This window comes from Symphalangus syndactylus, chromosome 2, assembly GCF_028878055.3.
Source record: "Symphalangus syndactylus isolate Jambi chromosome 2, NHGRI_mSymSyn1-v2.1_pri, whole genome shotgun sequence".
NCBI lineage: Eukaryota > Metazoa > Chordata > Mammalia > Primates > Hylobatidae > Symphalangus > Symphalangus syndactylus.
The window spans coordinates 43,295,968-43,309,485 of record NC_072424.2 but is presented as its reverse complement, the minus strand read 5'-3'; the positions used below and the strand labels follow the sequence as shown (position 1 = coordinate 43,309,485).

General features: G+C 45.4%; 1 protein-coding gene across 43 annotated transcripts in view; it reads right to left on the bottom strand.

Annotated features, from left to right (window-relative positions):
* The window catches only part of SORBS1 (sorbin and SH3 domain containing 1), a 253,422-nt gene that overhangs the window by 44,055 nt on the left and 195,849 nt on the right, over window positions 1–13,518 (bottom strand). For 22 of the 43 annotated variants that reach the window (XM_063628529.1, XM_063628545.1, XM_063628472.1 and 19 more), the window contains 2 exons: window positions 12,476–12,525; window positions 2,424–2,596 (listed from right to left, as the gene is read on the bottom strand). In XM_063628529.1, the coding sequence (XP_063484599.1) occupies window positions 2,424–2,596; window positions 12,476–12,525 (223 nt within the window). Of the gene's footprint in view, window positions 1–432; window positions 1,912–2,423; window positions 2,597–12,475; window positions 12,526–13,518 lie in introns of all 43 variants that reach the window. The other 21 variants (XM_055254448.2, XM_055254471.2, XM_055254456.2 and 18 more) reach the window with 1 other exon arrangement.

The window sequence follows — 13,518 nt, the reverse complement described above, 5'->3', positions numbered from 1 at the left end:
AGGTGAGCAAAATGAGAGAACTTTCTTTGTAAAGTGTCCCTACAAAGAGGCGTGCAGGACCTGATAGGGACAAGGCACACACTCACACACATATAGGGCCATTGAGAGAGGCTGCCTCTCAAAAAACCATGGGGTATGTTGGGGATTGGTGCAAACAGCAAGGGGTTCAAGAGTTCAAATGAACACATCTCAGTTGAGCTAAACGGCCAATTTTTCTTTCGAAACACACTTTAGTGGTTAGTCTAAATGACATGGGGGCTTTGTTTTTAAAAAAGTGCAGCCACTACGAGCCATGATTAATTGCCAAGCAAAACAAACAGAAAACAAAGGACAGACCAGAAAATGAGCACCAAGGGCACAGAGGAGGACGGGATAATGCAAGCAAAGTGGAGGGACGGGCAGGTGAGACTAGGCAAACACACAAAATGCCACCTCCGCGGGATGGTGCCAGTTCACTTTGTGGGTTGTTGTTCCTGTCCAGGCTGTGGTCTGAGTATGGCACGGAGTTTCCATTATTAATGGCCCTTGGGTAGTCCTCCAGGGCCGTGGGTCTCTCCTGAGAGGGCTCTGAGCTGCGGCTAAGCCTGGCCATGGTGTATCGGGAAGACAGACGTGTGGGAACCACGGGCTTCCCCCCAGAAGGGGGTTGGTCCTGATGGGGCTGACTGGGGAGGTCTGGCTTCTGGCCCACTGGGAGGCCTGAGGAGTCACCAGGGGAAGGTTGTTTGGGGTGGTGGTGGAGGGGCTTTTTCAGCCGGAAAGGAAGGGGGCTCATTAGGTAGATGTTCCTGAGGAGGGTGCTCTTGTCCCCTCTGGCATCCAGGCGCCACTCGGGCTGTCTAGAGGTCTGCTGCTGCTCATGCTTCCGGATGGTGGTGAAGCGGGTGTATGAGGCCGGGCAGGTGCCCTTGCACTTGTTGAGGCGATGTTTGGGGAAATCTCCATGAACACTGCTGCCACTGCCTTCTCTGCTATCAGTGGAGATATTTGAACAGCGGTCCATGTCATCAGAGCAGGTGGAGAGAGGCTCAGAAGGCACAAGGCCCCTGAAGCTCAAGGCATGGTGTGCCATATTGCTACATGTTGGGGAAGCATAGACCCCACTGGAGTTCATCCCGTCCATCTCCTTGGGACGGAGCTTCGTTGACTCAAGTAGGGACTCGGCCGAGCGGGCTGAGGTCAGGCTGCCCCGGGATGGCACAGGTGTGGGAGACTTGCTCAGCCTTCCAGACAGGTCCAGGGATGGCATGGAACGCGACCGCTGAATCAGCTGCTCAAAAGCAGTGATGCGGGAAGAGACGGTGTGCTTGGGGATGTGTTCCGAGCCCTCCTGGCTGGGGCCCAGCTCACCCCTGGACAATGCCAGGCTACTCTTTTCAAAGTGGGAGGCAAGATCCCGCACACTCGAGGAGGAGGAGATGGAGCCCAGGAAGAGGCCAGATCGGTTGATCTGGTGCATGTCCCGATAAAGCATGGTGAACTGCATCCCAGCCTTTCTTGAGAGAGGACAGGGCCTCCTGCCGCTAGTGCTGTACTCCTGGAGGCTCATGGTACTGCTCGACTTGCTGTCATAATCCCGTCGGGAGCGCATGAGCAGGTTCTCAATGCTCCCTCCCACTTGGAGGGGGAGGCCTCTTTTGGAATCATTCAAAGAACCAGAAACACAAAGGTTCTCACAGCTTTGAGCCTTCTCTGAGGGCAAGAGGATACTCTTCTGTTCCTGCAAAAGAGCGCTGGGAGCAGAGAGCCTGGGTTTGAATTTGGAAGGAAGGATTTCCGAAATGCAGGCCTTCGCAGCTGACAGGGGCTTCTTGTGCTTACACACAGGGCCTAACGCATTGCTAGTGTTAAACGTTCGGCTATGGACTGAAGATGAAGAAATCATGTGAGCATTCCCACCTTTACGATCCACTGGTAAGCATGCAGAATAAAATAAATAGACCCATTAGGTTAAAGCTGAAAGCTGCTAAAAAGAAAAAGGAGAGGTAACATGCTCATTTGTCATAAGGGCTTTTAAAAAATTTCCAGTCGATGTCCGGAAGCAAAATAATCTGTGCTGCAAAGCAGGTGCAAGGATGCAACAACAAAAAAAATGGCTACCCTGCTAGAGTTAGGAATGGCTAAAGCTCAGCTAATTTCTAAGAAAAGGTAATTAGAATGAGAGAGAGAGAGAAAGAGAGAAAGAGAGAGAGAGAGAAATCTTGAAGGAGAGCAAGGTTGGGGGGTCAAAGGAACAGAAACTATTAAAACCAGAAAGAAAAATGGCCGGTAAGAAAATAGGGGAGGGAATTTAAGAGGGCTCTGAGGCCTGGATGTGGGTCTGAACAAGGCAGGACTTATCCCCATTGCTGGAGGTTCACCACGGCCGACGCTCAGGAGGTGGATGGGAGACAGAGGCCTGCAGGCTTCACCCAGTTAATTACCTTTAGTGGAAGCAGAGCTGGATGGTCGCTTGAGCCCACTCAGGCCCTGAAGAGGGATGTCACCACCTTCCAAGACACTTTTATAAATTTGTCTCTCATTCTCCAAGCTAGTGAGATCCCCAGGAGCCCCATCTGATTCCCTCTTCACTGCATGGAAGTTGGAAGAATATATACTATGAACAGGTAATTTTGAAAGAAAGAGAGAAAAGGGAAAAAATAAAGATAAGAATAGGAGTTAGCGCTTTTAACATTTTTCAAACAGCACATTACCTGCTGAGGACAAGAAATACACCTGGTATCCTAATCAAGAACTGTCCTTTCTAAAGAATGCTCTTATTTAGACAGACATTTCTACAGACAGGACCGTGGAGCCCTGAATGCTCAGGAATCTTGCCCAAACAGCAAAGTTCTCTAATCGAAATGGCTGCATTTATGCTTTAAAAGAAAAATTCTGTGGAACGCTGCCTGGGGAAGAAGGGTTGGAAGAAGGATGGGGAGAACAGGGGGAGGATCACACATACGGGAGGGCAGGAGGACCCAATGGCTGCAGGCAAGATGGTGCAGTCAAGGACATGAGTCGTGCCTCTGTCACGTAGCCAGGCAGTGTCAGCTACTTCAGGTCCACTACCTGGATTATTTTTCTTGGTTATTCTTCATAAGCATTTGGAATATAAAATCATCAATGAAAGGGGGAAGCCCAACTGTCTTGAGTCTCCAGGAAAATCAGTGACCAAGTGAAATTGGAACCTGGGATTCTACAGGCTCTTAGTATCACAGCCACATTTGCACTCACTTCTTTCAAAGTTTGTGTTCAGAAGATTATGACATGACATGTAGTATGAGCATAAACGATTGCTCCTTTATAGCCTCCATTTATTTTTATCTTGTTAACATCGAGGTATTTCTGCAAGTTACCACAAATTCCTTTTGGAATGAGGTGAGGCACAGAAAAAAAAGTTAAGGGTACTTACTCACTGAGTCCCTCCCTTTTCCTAATCCCACTTTTCTATGCCTGCCACTAACACACTGTCATTCACACACACACAAACACAGACACGCACATGCACAGACATGCGCATGCACACACACACACACATACACACACACACACACACACACACACCCCTCAGTTAAGTGAATGACTCCTGTCCTGCAGAACCACATAGGTTTCTGCTGGGCTTATTCCTACCCAACTCAGGTTACTGGTATCAAAACAGATTTTTCAGCTCTGAAGACCCATTGCTAGGTGGAATTCCTTCATCCCTCTGTTTCATTGTGAACATCAACTAACATATAGAACAGCTTAAAGAATTACAGAGTGAACAGCCATATTCCCCCCACCTAGCCTCTACGGGGGCCACAAACTGCGACTGCTTGATCACACATCTGTCCAGCTATATTTCCCTCTACTCACCCCGCGACCATCAATAACGCAATGCTTTCACATTCCGGGAAACTGGCCACTCTTTCTGTGCATAATTGCAGCCTCTGAGTCCCCAAGGTCACTGATAATGACAGCAAAAACAACTCTACATACCTCTTGGTGAGGCGTCCTATGTGGCAGGCACCGTGCCTATTGATCATTATCACATCAATCCTAACAATCCTACTTCTGCCATTTTTTAGATGAGGAAACGAGGCACTGAGAGATTCAGTAACTTGTCAAAGTAGGCAGGTTAGCAGAATGGCAGGGCTGGAACTTGAACCAGGCCATTGAGCACTACACGGATAGTATTCTCCCTCAGCTCCTGTTTTATTTTACTGCTTATTAATTTATTTTTTTGTAGGGACAGGGTCTATGTTGCCCAGGCTGGTCTTGAACTCCTAGCCTCAAGTAATCCTCCCAACTTGCCCTCTGAAAGTGCTGGGATTACAGGCATGAGCCACTGTGCCCAACCTTCAGCTGCTGTTTTATTAATAGATACAACATTTTCCTACAACTGAGGAGGCAGTGGCTTGCACACCACAGGAACCAGAGGGAGCTCAGGGATGCTCCAGCTCCCTATACACCACCACTGCTGAGTGTTACTCACCATGAATACACCCCTAAGATGAGCGGCACCAGACACAGGAGTCAGAAATGGAAAAGAGGTGGGGACGCTGGTAGAATACCGCGACACCTCCACCTTAGAATAATTAAGTCCCCTGAGCAATACTATTGCTTCTGGCACTGGTAATCCCCTCGCAGAGCTGCCACTTACTGATCCTCACCTTGTACCCACCTGGGCCTAAGGGCTTTATATACCCTATTTCATGGGACTGCCGAGGGTGGGGGTCAGAGCTCCCCCAGGGCCCTCTTCATTCACTCTGGCCTGGATGTGGAGGTCAAATGCTTTTCCTCTTTACTTAGAGATGGAAGAACCTGAGGGTAGCTTGCAAGGCTGTGGCACCATATGCCAATTTAAATAAATGTGAGTTGATCTAAACTGGCTTATAATTTTGAATTTCCTAATTAAAAATAAATATGTCCCTTTTCTAAATTTCCTATTCATTATCCACCCTCTTCCCTTTGGTTGCATTTTCTGATTTTGCCCTTCAGTTTCATGCTATGTTTCCTCTTTTTTGTATAACTTCAACAGCAAAAACATCCATGAATAGATGTCCTTTATCTTTGCTGACCAACTGCTGTGGTGACTGAGGTCTCTTTTGAAGGTATGGTGTCTGAAGCCCCTCCCACCTTGGTTTGGGGCTGCCACGCCTCCTTAAGCATTGGAGATGAGTAAACTAAATTCGGATTGAGGCTGCATCCATACTTGGAGTTCCTATTCTTCTGCAACCTAACTATATAAACAAACTACAATCTAAGAGTATGCTCTTATAACAAGTAGCTGAGTCTCAGCCAATCACAGCAGCCAAGCTTCAGCCAATCCCAGGCTGCCAACTGATCAGCCCACATCTATATAAATGCCCACAAAGGCAACTGTGGAGCTGCAACCAATCCAGCTGTAGCTGTACTCGCTGTCTTTTGTTGTTTATAAATGCTGCCTGCCCATGTTGCTGGGTGAAGCTCTCTGAACTGCTCCTGGTTCTAAGGGCTGCCTGAACATACATCCTTCTATGCCTTAAATAAATCTGCTAAACTTAATTTGTCTAAAGCTTTTCTTTTAACAGAGTGACTGACAGCAGCTTTCATTCTGCTGTGCCTGCTATCCTTTGAATTGCCTCAGCTTTGGCCAGAACTTATTTTTTTTTTGAGACAGAATCTCACTCTGTCGCCCTGGCTGGAGTGCAGTGATGCCATCTTGGCTCACTGCAACTTCTGCCTCCTGGTTCAAGTGATTCTCCTGCCTCAGCCTCCCTAGTAGCTGGGACTACAGGCGTGCGCCACCACACCCGGCTAATTTTTGTATTTTTAGTAGAGACAGGGTTTCATCAGGTTGGTCAGGCTGATCTCAAACTCCTAACCTCAGGTGATCCGCCCACATTGACCTCCCAAAGTGCTGGGATTACAGGAGTGAGTCACCACGCCCAGCCTGGTCAGAACTTCTAAGCCATCTTCCTAAGTTCCTAATAACTTTGTTCTGTCATGACTCTTGACCATAACTGGCTGCCTGACCTCACACCTCTGCTCTACCTCACCAATAGTCAGATCTCACCCCACCCCAACCCCTCAGCCACCTCACTCTCTGGCCTTATTCCACCCATTATCACCATTTCTTCCTGCTTCCTACCAGAATGATAAACTAGCACTCAGGAAATCTCTCAGAATGGATTTGCCAAGCCAATTTTTTTTTTCTGATACCAAAGCTAACAAAACATGCTTTTTCCAGATGGGTAACATTTTGAAACCGAGGCACTCCTTGTTTAAAAACAATACCCAAGAGCTCTACAACAATGCTGTGTCGCCCAGGCTGGAGTGCAGTGGCGTGATCTCAGCTCACTGCAACCTCCGCCTCCAACGTTCAAGTGATTCTCCTGCCTCAGCCTCCTAAGTAGCTGGGACTACAGGTGCCTGCCGCCATGCCTGGCTAATTTTTTTTTTTTTTGTATTTTTAGTAGAGACAGGGTTTCATTATGTTGGCCAGGCTGGTCTTGAGCTCCTGACCTCATGATCCTCCCACCTTGGCCTCTCAAAGTGTTGGGATTACAGGCATGAGCCACCATGCCCAGCCATAACAATGTTTTTAAGTGTATCATATCCATCAGATCTTCTAATGTTGAAGAGAGACCATTTGTTTCACGGTACAAAAGGGGAAACTGAAGACCAGAATGTCAAAGGCATTTGCCCAAGATCACAGAGTACTTACTCTGTCCAAGTGTACCAGAGAGGATGAGAGAAGCAGCCTTATCCCCTCAGCTGGTTGAGAAAGGCCCAATCAGGAATAGTAGCTGAGTACTTAACAAAACAAGTTAAGTTCAGAAGCTCAGCTCTGAGCAGCCTTGATTAAGCCAGATTTTGGTTCAGGAAGAGCAAGCAAGAAGAGCTAGCACAGAGAATTCAGCCTCTGGCTAAGATGCAGAGCTGGCTGCTGAGTTTCAAGGGGATTCAACAAAAACACACTCACTGGAAGGGTAAAGTGAGAGAACAGAGCAATCATCCTAGGGCCAACTGTTTCCAACTGTGCTAATGGGCAGGCTCTGGAGGCAGTGGACAGAGTCTTGGAGACTGGGATTCCCGCCTGACTCCAGCAAGGAACGTGGATCAGCAGAGGCAAACCCACTCTTGTTTAAAAACTTGCGAACAGTCTGTTTCTCTTGGCCTCAATTTCTTTCACTTGCAAAACTAATAGGCATGGGGAGATTGTACAAGAAATCCACCTGCAAATCTGTTATGTACACAGACCCTTCTTTTGAGCTCCAGACACATACATTCAACCGCCTTCTAGACATCCACCTGAATGTTTCTCAGGCATCTTAAACTCAACATGTCCCAAACCATCTTCCATCACACAACCCAGAAAGCTCAGGAAATCGGTCCCCTTCTCTGTCTCCTTGCTCCCTAAGCCTAATCAGTCACCAAGTCCTGCTTCTTCCCTGTCTTTGACACAGCTCACACTAATCCCTTTACTCTCCACCTCCCGCCTTATCATCGCTCATCTACAACTGTACAACAAACACACATTGCTCCCCCAGTCTCCAGCCCTGATGTCCTCCAGTCATCTCTGTCTAGAAAAGATCTCATCATGTCATTCTACTGCTCATTTATTCGGTCAACAAATATTTACTGAGCATCTACTAAGTGTCAATCGCTCTCCTAGGTGAAGATTCAACAGGCAACAGAATGGACAAAAAGTTCCAGCCTCATAAAGCTTACATTCACCATTCAAAATAATTTAGTTATTTCAAGAAGAAGAAGAAAAAAACCTAACTGTTGTTAACTGTGGCTTTGCAGGAGGGAGTCTAGATAATCTTCTAGAAGTTTCATTTTATAGCCTTTTGTACTGCATGAAAAAATATATTTATAATGATATTGTTATTCATATTTTATTTGCACCTCCTCTATAAAGCTTAACCTTTCTTCCTCCACAAAACAATAGGTGCTCACTCCTCCCTCCTGGGCCCCATCATGGCATTTACCCCACTGGACCCTGGTTATTTACAAATCTGTCTCCCCTATTACACCTGGAACCCCTCGAGGGCAGGAAGTTTATTTTCTTAATCCTTGCATGTCTGGTGCCTTGCATAGTTGTTCAATAAATATTTATGGAATAAATGATTCTATAAAATTAAATGCCTATATGCATACAGATTTCTGACACATTTGTAAAGTCCGGGAGGACCTCTACTGTTTCATATAGTTCTTCAGGTTATGATCTGTGTTTTGTTCTCAAATCAGATTAAGGGGAAAAAGCTTTTGCTACTCTACCATCACCATATAGGGAAGAACAGCTTGTTCTTGAGTGCCACCTGCTGGTCAAATAGAGTAAAGCTCTTTGGTTAGGTAAAGAAGGTAACTGTTAATCAATGCTGAAATACATTGAAATAAAAATAATGAGTAGTTACCACTACTGATTTATAGATCTGAAATGCTAGGAAAATAAAGTACAAAACTGGACACACACTGTGATGTTAATTATAAAAAATATATACATTGAAGGCAAGGACTTGTAGTTGTATTAGGATATTGGGACTATGGGTGAATTCCTCTCTGTTCCCAGTTATTTTATCATATGTAATCAGTGTTAATTAATAAAATTATCAACTGAAGTCTGTCCAAGATATTAAAATGGACTTAAAACAACGCCATCGCTTCTCCAGTTGCCACAAAACTGTGAACCTGGGCCACCTGTGACTTCTCCTCCTTCATTCTTTGGGTTAAGGTCAAGTCCTGCCAATGTTTCTGCCTACACATCATTCCTGTCCAACCAGTGAAAGGCGCTAGGTTCAACTTACAAGCTGCCTGCCTCAGCGCTAACCAAGTTGGATTTCAGTTAATTAAGATTTACAGATCCATCCATTCATTGAGCAAACATTTACTGTACACTTTCCTTCGTGTCAGGCACCCCATTTAGGCTGGTTCCTCACCAATTCCAGATATAAAAAAATCTTACTCATTTGGATAAACTGGGGGAAAAGCAAGCCCGATTACTGAAAAATCCCCAAATGGTAGAATAGCAGGAGGAAAAAACTCATTTATTCCTGCCAAGTATTTCATGAGAGCTGAAAAACAGAGGCTTTGAAGACCTATTTTCAGTGATATAAATAAGAATTCTTGGTAAATTAACAGATTGAATATCTTCAGCACATTCACAGTGTCTGAAAACAATTTGCTCTTTTAGTCAGCTTACATTAGTACCCTCCAATCCTGCTAACCCAATATCATAAATAGTTGCTTAAATCGTGTGTGTGTGTGTGTGTGTGTGGCGGGGGTGGGGGGGTGTTTGTTTTTTGTTTTTTTTTTTTTTGAGACAGAGTCTCGCTCTGTCACTCAGACTGGAGTACAGTGGTGCGATCTTGGCTCACTGCAACCTCCGCTTCCTGGGCAAGCAATCCTCCACCTTGGCCTCCCGAGTAGCTGGGACTACAGACGCATGCCACCAAGCGCAGCTAATTTTTAAAGTACTTTTTGTAAAGAGGAAGTTTTGCCATATTGCCCAGACTGGTCTTGAACTCTTGCCTCAAGTGATCCCCCCACCTTGGCCTCCCAAAGTGTTGGGATTACAGGCATGAGCCACCATGCCAGGTCTAAATTCTTTTTTAATAGCTCGAAAACATTAAACCTTAGTATATCTTCTGCTAACTTATTACAAAATTTTGAATCAGTACGGGGCAGATGAGAGTTTACTGCCAACCCTAGTGCCTTGGTCTAGAGCTTCACTGTTCCTAATCTGGATATGGCTCTGCCCTGAACCTGCTGAGGAACTATGGCATTACACTGCTTTGATGTGCCTATTTCCTCATCTATAAAATGGGGATTAAAAATAATGCCTCATCTTGGAATGTTCAGAGGATTAAATGAGGTAAGGTAGATAAAATACCAAGCACAGGACCTGGCACATAGTAAATGCCTGATAAATTGTTAAAATGATGTTATTCAATACCTGTGCTCCTTTATCCTGACTGCCTGTGGTAGCATTTGCCACTTGGCCTTTTCATTTACTAACCTTATCTGTGTGTGTGTGTGTGTGTGTGTGTGTGTGTGTGTGTGTGTGTGTGTGTGTGTGTTTTGTCCCAAAACTATTAAGGGACTATATCTACATTCCTATTAGAATACAGAGCTTAGTGCCTTGGATCCAGTAGAGCTAGGGAATTCACTCTGCCAGCTGTCCCATGAAGCCCTTTCTGTCTTGTGCAGTTTAGGGGGATGGAGGTGAGAAGGTAAAGGAGGAGAGCAGGCAGCAGGGTTAACACGGGCAGTCGGGACTGCCAAAGTGACAAGCTGAGAATAAAGAGGTGGCCTGGGGGACCAAGGAGAGCTTGCTTGGAGTTGTGGCCTTGAGGACACCCTTTATCTGCAGGTAGCCTAGGGTCATCTGGTGGGCTTCTCCTCTGAAGGTACATCTCTAGGACCTAGAGGACCTGTGACTTATTGTCATTTTTAGAGCTGAAGGCCCGGCTCAATTGGAAGCTCTTTAAAAGGGAGTGAGCTGCAGAGCCAGAGTAGGAGACACGGGTTCTGATGCTACACCTGAGCCCTGACACCTGTCATATTGGTGACTGAGTCACCACCTCACAGTGAATGCAAGAGACTTTACACCAGTCCTTCTCCAAGGTGGGAACTGTCCCCTAAGGCAGTCCTTCTCTAGGTGCTGTCTTAATATGTCTTCTTAATTTCTTCTTATGCTCCTGGGTATATTAATCATGAAACACACATATTTATAGAAGAAAAATTAACATGATGGATCTAGCTAGAGCTTTTGATCACTACCCTAAAAAGATTAAAGTTTTTCCATTTTTCCACCAAAATACCCAAATACCTGCTGACTTTCAAATGAAACTTCCTGTAAAGCACGTTCTCCAGCAATGTAGGTAGGATATGTCCCAGAGACCACAATATCTGTCAAAAAAAACCTTATACACTCAGCAACTCTGCTCATTGTGGATTTATCCAACCCTACTAGAATAGGTAATAGGTGTGTCTTCCCCTCATTGTCATATTTCAAAGAACAAGACACAGATGTGATGGTGACAAAATAAGAAAAGCTCCTACCAGAACAAGCTCCTTTCCTAAATTCACTGGGTACACCAGGCACTGTGAAGACTGGGGCCTTGCCCTTGGGGAGTTTATAATACACTAGCAATTCTAAAAATACAAGAGTATATGTCAGGTATACAGCAACAGAAGTAAGGGCCATAGAGGTACTAACGTGAGCCTGGGTACAGGAAGTCTCCACGAGGGCCTATCTATACAAGCTAAAATGTTTGCTATTTACCACATATAGAACAGGAGGTGAGGGTAGCACTGAACGTTTTCAGCTGGGATAACAGCTTCACAGCAAAGTGCTGAGAAAGGCAATCTGCTATAGGATTCAGGATGGTTTGGCAGGGCAAGAGGCTGGTGGCACCCCACGAAGGAGTGGGGTATGCATGCATCATCCAGACAGAGTCCTAAGAACTGACAGAGGAAAAGAGATGCCCATCTATGTGAGAATCAGGTAAATTAGCCCCTTCTCGGCACCTCCCTCCCCCAATCTTTTTCTTTTTCTTTTTTTTTTAGATAGAGTCTCACTCTGTCACCCAGGTTGGGGTGCAGTGGCACGATCTCGGCTAACTGCACCTTCCGACTCCCAGGTTCAAGTGATTCTCCTCCCTCAGCCTCCCAAGTAGCTAGGACCATGCCCAGCTAATTTTTGTATTTTTAGTAGAGGCAGGATTTCACCATGTTGGCCGGGCTGGTATCAAACTCCTTACCTCAGGTGATCCACTTGCCTCAGCCTCCCAAAGTGCTGGGATTACAGGTGTGAGCCACTGCACCTGGCCCCCTCCCACAATCTTTACGCCAGATGTGGCCTGTCTCAGTCACACTCACCTCCCCATAAGAACCAGCAAATGAGATTTTTTTTCTTTCTTTTTTGGGACACAGTCTGGCTCTTTCACTCAGACTGGAGTGCAGTGGTACGATCTCAGCTCACTGCAGCCTCAGTCTCCTGGGCTCAAGAGATCCTCCTGCCTCGGCCTCCCAAGTAGCTGGAACTATAGGTGCATACCAGCATACCCAGCTTTTTTTTTTTTTTTTTTTTTTTTTTTTTTTTTGGGTAGAGACAGGGTCTATGTTGCCCGGACTGGTCTTGAACTCCTGGGCTCAAGTGATCCTCCTGCCTTAGCCTCCCAAAGTGCTGAGATTACAGGCATGAGCCACGATGCCAGGCAAGAACTTTGATTCTAAACTTAGACAAATAAACTCCCATTCTAAAGGTAAAGATGCTAAAATGGGGAAAGGTTTATGAAAGGTAATATAAATCATCACAAAACTAATTTGGAAGAGGAGGACAGAAGAAAAAGAATTTGAAGACTATAATTAGATCACTTCTTATCACCAAACTGTACATCATTCAGAGCCATTAGGCTGATACAAACAAAACACACTCTGGGTCCAAAACATAAGCTTCTCTCTTCCCATTTCTGACATTTAACATAGTAAGCAATGTAAACAAAATAAAATGGCAACTTACTATCCAGGAGTCTCTGAAGAAATTTCCGGAGTAGGGCTGATGGCTGAGCTCTGTAAATGTCCAAAAAAGAAAAAAAAGAAGAAGAAAATAATGTAGATGATTTATTTTGACTCATATGTTTCAAGCCAAGAGGAAAAGGAGAGAGGTCAATTTCTTTTCCTAGTTTAGATCAGGACCTCTGGAAGTCGGGGGGCTGGAAGGAAAAGTCTTCGGTGCTGGTGGAGGGCAGTGCTCTTTCTCTGGGAGGAGAATGTAATGGGCAGGTGGGCTCTCCTACTCCTGGTCTTTTGCCTTCCAGTGGATGCAGCCAAGGCCCTCTGGGTGGGTCAGGAGAAGGCCTCCTGGCTCATACTCATCTTCTGTCACAGGTCACTGGGCAGTGGCCCACCGTGGGCCAACATGCTTCAGTGACATGGACAGCACATCCTCCACCAGCTTCTCCACAGCCCTCAGACCCCTCTCTGAGCCCAATGCAGAGCCCTTCATGCACCCCAAATGCCACATCCAGAGACAGGGTCACCCAACACTTTAGGTCCAGAATGTACAAAAGCATACTTTAAAATACCACACTGTATTTAGATAACTTGTGTATGCCTGCAAATTTAGGAGTGCAGAAATGGGGAGAAATGCAATTTCACCAACCCTATTAATGACCACTTCGGCATGAATAAGGGAATGCTTTATAAAATTACCAGGCACCACGCAAAAGGAAGAAAACAACCAAAAGCTACATGCAGAGAAAAAGCAACATAATTCTGTAGTTTAGGGTTTCTGTTGTCTTGGAAAGAAAAATGCAAATGCTTTGATATGCTTGTTTTTAAAAATAAGGGAGTAGTTGAATAAATCAATGCAAACGTTAATTTTAAAGATAATTCTACCTTAAATAATGGCCTTATCTCTAATAATTACCATTTTAAGAAAAACTAGCTATTTGGAGAAGAGACATTTAAGGAAAGGAGAGAAAGAAAAGGAAGAGATTGTGAAAGAGAGAAAAGGACATGACAGGGAAGGAGAGGCAAACTCACCCACTAGCCCCCTGCCTG